General features: G+C 32.1%; 1 protein-coding gene across 11 annotated transcripts; it reads left to right on the forward strand.

The window, feature by feature from the left end:
* Positions 1-14: 14 nt before the first annotated feature.
* On the forward strand, positions 15-6,816 carry LOC106784156 (mediator of RNA polymerase II transcription subunit 25-like). 11 transcript variants are annotated; one of them, XM_014743405.1, is made up of 17 exons: positions 16-1,115; positions 1,212-1,519; positions 1,710-1,931; positions 2,027-2,072; positions 2,157-2,281; positions 2,444-2,663; positions 2,741-3,344; positions 3,434-3,723; positions 3,883-4,064; positions 4,177-4,339; positions 4,447-4,638; positions 4,724-4,918; positions 5,009-5,194; positions 5,291-5,350; positions 5,845-5,964; positions 6,067-6,222; positions 6,281-6,816. In XM_014743405.1, exons 3-16 carry the CDS (start codon positions 1,810-1,812, stop codon positions 6,208-6,210), a joined length of 2,649 nt encoding a protein of 882 aa, XP_014598891.1. In that variant the 5' UTR covers positions 16-1,115; positions 1,212-1,519; positions 1,710-1,809; the 3' UTR covers positions 6,211-6,222; positions 6,281-6,816. The 11 variants fall into 11 exon arrangements, with proteins under 11 accessions (XP_014598896.1, XP_014598897.1, XP_014598898.1 ...); XM_014743406.1 differs by having other exon boundaries at positions 16-916; positions 1,004-1,115; positions 6,067-6,816; XM_014743407.1 differs by having other exon boundaries at positions 16-478; positions 551-1,115; positions 6,067-6,816.
* The last annotated feature ends 6 nt before the right edge of the window (positions 6,817-6,822 follow it).

Genomic DNA, 6,822 nt, shown 5'->3' on the forward strand with positions numbered 1-6,822 from the left:
TTACAAAGTTTTTTTACAATGTCTTGTCATTACCTTACTTATATTTTTTTTCTCTCATTTTTGATATTTGCTCCACTCCCTCCCCCCTCATGTCTTACCATTTATATCATCCTTCTTACATTCATACTATCCTTTCGTTCTTTTCTATCCTCTCTTCCTCCCCAACCCCTACCAATATTTATCAACATTCTTTTAATCATACTATCCTTTCAATCTTCTCACATTCCGTTTGTCATATATTCTTCCTGTTTGCTAAATCTTATTCGAATTCGTCTTCGCTACGGGGAACTCATGTTGGGTAAAGTCCAAAAACGGGAGAGATCTCAAAGTGGATACGTGGAACATACGAAATCTGTACAGATCTGGGGCAAGAAACTATATGGACCGGGGAAGGTTCGCTTAACACGGGGGTGTATACGCTTCACTATGGAGGATCGGAGCCCATAATTTTATTTTATTTATGATGGGTTTATGATTGGTAAGAAAATCCTATCTCTCCGCGATAAGAAAAATTGAATTTATAAACGAAATATTAGGACTACTCGTTTAGTTGTGCAGGGTTGGTGGTAAAAAATCGCGATAATACGCGCCGACGGAAGACAAAGAAGATGAAATTTAAGACGGGTTCTAGGAGGAACTCGAACACCTCGTGGATCAATTGCCGGAAGACTACATGAAAGTAATCTAGAGGGATTTTAATGCGAAAATCGGTAAAGAGGATATTTTCAGACCAACGATCGGGCTCAAAAGTTTACACAAGGAAAGTAATGATAACGGAGTAAGGTAATCAACTTCCCGGACCAGTTTCTAAATATTAGGCAAGCGGTGCATAATATGTTTAAAAATAAGAAGCGGCAATACCTAAAACAGAAAGTAGAAGAGATAGACGAAAATTGCCAAAGCAGTAACGTCCGTGGTATGTACTTGGGGATAAATAACTTTAGGAAACGATTCCAAGCAAGGACGGAAATAGTTAAAGATAGGAACGATAATCTGATTACAGATATCAGGCTTAAAGAAATGTTTTTAATCTTGGTCTAAATTTTGTACATTCGCTACCTGAGTGACGCCATAAGAATCGTCGCCCAACTTAGTTAGTCTCCCTCTAATGTATGGTAGGTATGAAAGATTGACCGTAGAAAAGTTGGACTTTGATAAAATATGTTTCGTCGTTTTTCCATGGGCTCTCTTAAGCTATTAATTTTTTTCAGTAGATGGCGCGACGATCGTCAAACGCTACCTATCGCTATATAAAACAACCAATTTACGACTATTGGGAACGCGTTCCAAAGACTTTAGCCTTAAACAAGAGTCAGTTGAGTGTGAGTCACGTAAGAAAGAAGATGTCGTAAGGGGAGTTGAAATAAAGTTTAATATCACTAAATATCTTGCAGTGGCGCCTTTTTTCCCTTGAAATGTTCTATTATAAGTGTTATTAACCATACAGATATAAAGTAAACTTTATTTCATGATATAACTACTACGAGCTACTGTAGTAGAACGTTATGAAAGTTTAAATGTAAATACAAACTTAAAATGAATTGTTTGATGAATTTAGTAATGAAGTTTTATGGGTATATTTGTTTAACAAAATAAGAAAATTATAACATTAATACGAAATTCAAATTATTATTATTATCATATTGTGATTTCAACAATGTGATTTATACTAAATTGGTCAAATATAATGTTTAAATTATATTTTACAGGCATTGATGAAAATTTTCGAATACACTTCTTATAACTTGTTTAAGGTTCGTGTGTATGTGTTGTGTGCTTTTAAAGTGATAATCTATTTAATTTAAAAAAATGGTTACTGGACCTGCTGAACATGGCATACAAGCTGATGTTATATTTGTTATTGAAGAAACAGCTGTAAATGGTGCATATTTGAATGATCTCAAAACCAATTATTTAATACCTACATTAGAGTAAGTAATATTTGTGTAATTATATAACTTTAATACATATGAATAAAATGTAATAACAGTAATGTTTATTACACTGATTTGATTTTTTTTTATAGGTATTTTAGTCAAGGTGGTATAGAAGACAGAGAATATGTTGCAGAGGTATTTTAATTCATGCGTTATTATTTATTTTATGCAACATTTATATTTAAAGTATTATAAAGTATTTTTCTTTTAATATAACAGAATAGTACTACACTGTATGGAATAGTATTATATCATGCTGCTGATTGTTTGCCAGCATCTTGCACAGAAACTCTTGGCCCTTACGTAAATCCTCATAAATTACTACTTATCTTAGATAAACTTGAGTATGTAAAATTTTATATTTATTATTTTAACCTGCGTTTTAGTTACAAACATCGCTGGCATAACTACTGAAAGCACCCTATGCCAACTGCCAGTTAATATAATTTTTTCTATGTATGTATATGTATCATTTATTAATTTAAAATGTTATGATTTTTTTGTAGAATGGTTGGTGGAAAAGGAGAATCACACGCAAATATTGGAGAAGGCCTTGCCACTGCATTGCAATGCTTTGAAGATTTATTGCTAAGACGAGAACCGAGTAGTGCAACACAGAAACATTGTATTTTGATTTGTAATTCACCACCGTATCAAACAGTTATTCAAGAATCTTATAAATTTGCCGGTCATACTGTCGAACAAGTAGCTACTCTTTTCCAAGAGGTCTATCATTTTTTAAGTAATTATTAATCGATTCTTATATATATAAATTGAGTACTTCATAATATTTTTATTTTTAGAGAAACATCAATTTATCGGTATTGTCTCCACGAAAGATACCAGCATTGTTTAAACTATTTGAAAAGGCAGGAGGTGATCTGCAGTCGTCTCAAACAAAGAATTATGCTAAAGATCCACGACATTTAGTACTTTTACGTAATTATAATTTAAAAGAGAGACCTGTCAGTCCATCAATTGGAGGAACAGTTCATACAGCAGTACCAAATACAGCGCAGATTCCTCTTAGCCCATTACAAAGCAACGATAGCCCAAATCCAAATCAAGTCCAGCAAAGTATTGCTCCAACACCACAATCACAGACTCCTACATTCAGAAATCAAACACCTCAAAATATTGCTTCGGTTCATCAATCAGTAGCACAAACTATGGCTGCACCTATAAGTGCACGATCACCCTATAATCCTCAAATATCTGCTCCGCCAAATTATCACCCAGGGGCTGTCGGTGCAAGAGCTACACATTCTAGATGGATGAGACCATTCATAGCACCAAGTGCTAATGCTCCCACTAATGCACAGAGTAGTGCCTTAATTGCTCAATTAACACAACCACCTTCATCGTTAGGACTTAACGTATCTCCATATGGTCAAAGAATGGATGGTAGTATGTTACTGCAAATTATTATCCTATTATATTTATATGGATTACAAAATTATATGAACTTATTCATCTGTTATATATTCACATTTCAGTGGTTAACAGTAATATCATGGCAGCGAATGCTCAACAACAACAACAACAACAGATAAATCAGCAACAGCAGCATCAATTGCGATTGACTATGCAACTACAACAACAACAGCAACAACAAGCATCCTTGTCTATTTCAAATCAGCCAGCACACAGTCAACCAACGCCACAACTCACAGCATCGTGTGTAAGTCCATCTGTGCCTACTCAAGTTCCACCAACTGTAACTGCATCTCAAGCCCCAGTTCCAGTATGTTCTGTAACTCCACTAGCTACTCATCCTCAAGCACAGGTACTTCATGATAAATATTTTTATTATAGAAGTGCATCTTTCCAATAATTTTTTCTTAGTGATTCCATTTCCCTCTTTTTGTTCACGTTCTTCTGTTTCCTTTCGTTTTATACATGTTCAAAGTTTTGTTCTGTATTTCTCCTGCTATCTACATTGCAGATTAATGGAGGGAGTGGAAATGTTTCAAATCAACAGATTACAACAGCAAGAGAACGACATACTATTTGGCAAGGTGTTGTGGAATGGATTGAAAAGACTAAAAATCCTGCTGATGCACAGAAGCAAACAAGACACGTTCCTTGTCAAGTTTCTGCCAATTCAAAAGATGGAGATCCGGAATTGTAAGAATTTTTAATTTAATAATTATAGTTATAATTTTAAATAATTATTTTATCATAGTTATGAATAATCGTATACTTATATAGAATAATGCTGTTTTGTTAAAATTTTTAGAAAAGCAGATACATGGCCACAAAAGTTAATAATGCAATTGATGCCAAAACAATTAATAGGAAATATTGGTGGATCTTATTTAAAAAATTCCAAATCTGTTCTTTTTCATCCAACACCATGCGAAGCTTTAGAATCATTAACAAATATGATGACTTCTGGATTTGTAAGAATTATTTCTTAAATTACATCCATCGTTATATTGAAAAATTATTTTGTCTTCAAGAGAATAAGTAATATTATTAAATTTGTTTTTGCATACTTTATTTTCAGGCAGGCTGTGTACATTTTACATCTGTACCACCTAGTTCAGCATGTGAAATAAAAGTGCTTATACTTCTTTATACAGCAGAAAAACGAACATATTTGGGCTTTATTCCTAATGATCAAACAGCTTTTGTTGATCGTCTTCGTAAAGTGATTCAACAACAAAAAACTTCGCAAGGTCCAATGAGACAAGGTCAAGTAAGTATAACAAATAAAAATAATACTTACAATTCCTTGTTGCGAGTATGGGGAAGTAATTATTGCTATTAACTTGATTAAATAGGCTGGTACAGCCCCTGGAAATGCCTTACCTGGTACCATACCTAACACGGGAATATCGCAAGGTGGGATTTTATTGTCTCAAACGAATACTCTGACAATGGGTGGAGGACAGATTACACAAAATGTTGTTTCTGCGAATACTCCTCAACAGACTTTGCAAACTCCTTCAGCTCAACAAAATCAATTAACTTTACAGGTAAGCTGAAAATCGCATAATAAAGATATATTATTGTAATAAATGAAATGAATAATTCACTATAAATTAAATTGTTACAACTTGTTATAGAGTGGAGGAATTACTGCATCACAAGTCAGTGGTAATACAGGAGGTATTATCGGTCAACAAAGACCACCATTTGATGATCTTGAAATAGCCAGGCATCAGAATTTATTAAAGATCCAACAATTACGTCAAACGCTAGAGGCTGCTCAGCAACAAGAGGCTCAATATAAATCACAACTGGAAGTTAATGTAAGCACTAACAAAAATATTATGTCATGTATTTATATTTTTTGTGTGTTTAGATAATAAATAAAATATTTAATTTATTATATCATTCTCACACAGATACAGCAAAATTTAGAAGTAGCACAACAACAGGAAATGCAATATAAACAACAGCTTGAGGCATGTTATATTCTTACATATAAATAATATTCATTGATCGAATTTCTTCAAATTCTAAATATTAGAATTATCAGTCAATTAGTTGTTTACCTCGTCCAAAAATAAAATTATTAATAAATGTGTCTTAGGGAAATTGGACAGGTTGAAAAATTTGTTTAGAACGTTTGTTTTGATCTCATTGAACGTTTCGTCCCTTTATCGGGACAACAGTTGTGTTGATTACGTGTTTTGAATTTTAACAGATTTAGGATTAACGATTAGCGAATGTGAAGTACAGTTTGTTTTTTTAAAAAATAGAATAATGTATGTCTTCAAAAGAATTTATAAAATAGACTGCAGAACATTAATGATCAAGTTGCTGAAGAAGACCCGATAAAGCGACGAAACGTTCAATGAGATCAAAATAAACGTTCTAAAAAAATTTGTCAATCCGTCCAATTTCCTTAAGACACATTTATTGATTAGAATTATCATTAATATGTAATTATCATTAGGCCCAACAAGCACAACGTGGTATTGCTCCTTCCGCTATGGCAAATCAAGCATCTAATGCTCAAAGAATGATGCGTCCTGTGTCAACTAACAGTCTTGGTTTACGGCATTTACTACAACAAGTATGAAATTTAAATATGATAATTCCTCCTCTATAGTTTTGTATAATTATAATATATTAATATATATATATATATAAATATATAAATATATTTCTTTTGTAGCAACAACAACCTCAGTACAGACAACAAATTCTTGGAATACAACAACAAATGGTTAGTCCGAGAGGACAAATGACAACACGTCCTATGGCACCTAATAATACACAAAATCAACAATTCGATGATAATTATGATTTTCTTAATTAAATAATAGTATAGGTAATTATATTTTTTAATTTTATTTTGTATAAAAATTAATATAATATTATATTTACAGTTGATCACGAAAATATTCGGACACCAGTATAGATTTAATATTTATATTCTGTATTTTAATTAAATGTATAAATGACTAAAAAAAACAATCCGTGCTTTGTGTTTCGTGCTTTTCATTGTCCTGATAAAACTTAAATTGTTGTTAGATTCCCATTTTTGCTGATTCCCCTATTGTGAACACTTAAAATTTACAATGGTTCGACGAATAAAATTGATTCTGTCTTTATTTTTATATATATGTATATATTTTTTTAGGACGACTTCTATAGTTCTTTTACTATTTTTTAAAAAACTTAAAATTTCACAAGAGTTTCCCTTTTTTCGATGGAAAATGAGTAACGTAAGTGCTGCATATTGAAAAATGTGTTCTTACTTTTACGACTTATTTCTCAATAAATTTGAAACGCAATTAAAGAATACTGGAACATTGATTCTTCCTTTATATTAAAAGCATTATGCTTAAAAACATTGTCCTAATAGATTTTTGAGATTTAAATCACTGTTATGTTGACTAACAGTATTTTAAAATATCCGAATATTTCT

Source organism: Polistes canadensis, unplaced genomic scaffold, assembly GCF_001313835.1.
Source record: "Polistes canadensis isolate GaletaPanama2010 unplaced genomic scaffold, ASM131383v1 scaffold_31, whole genome shotgun sequence".
NCBI lineage: Eukaryota > Metazoa > Arthropoda > Insecta > Hymenoptera > Vespidae > Polistes > Polistes canadensis.

Excerpts from the sequence above, each read along its gene's own strand:
- LOC106784156 (XM_014743405.1), top strand. The coding sequence starts at position 1,810 with ATGGTTACTGGACCTGCTGAACATGGCATACAAGCTGATGTTATATTT. Across the intron at positions 4,065-4,176 it reads AAAGATGGAGATCCGGAATT|AAAAGCAGATACATGGCCAC; the intron begins GTAAGAATTTTT and ends TAAAATTTTTAG. Across the intron at positions 5,195-5,290 it reads AATCACAACTGGAAGTTAAT|ATACAGCAAAATTTAGAAGT; the intron begins GTAAGCACTAAC and ends ATTCTCACACAG.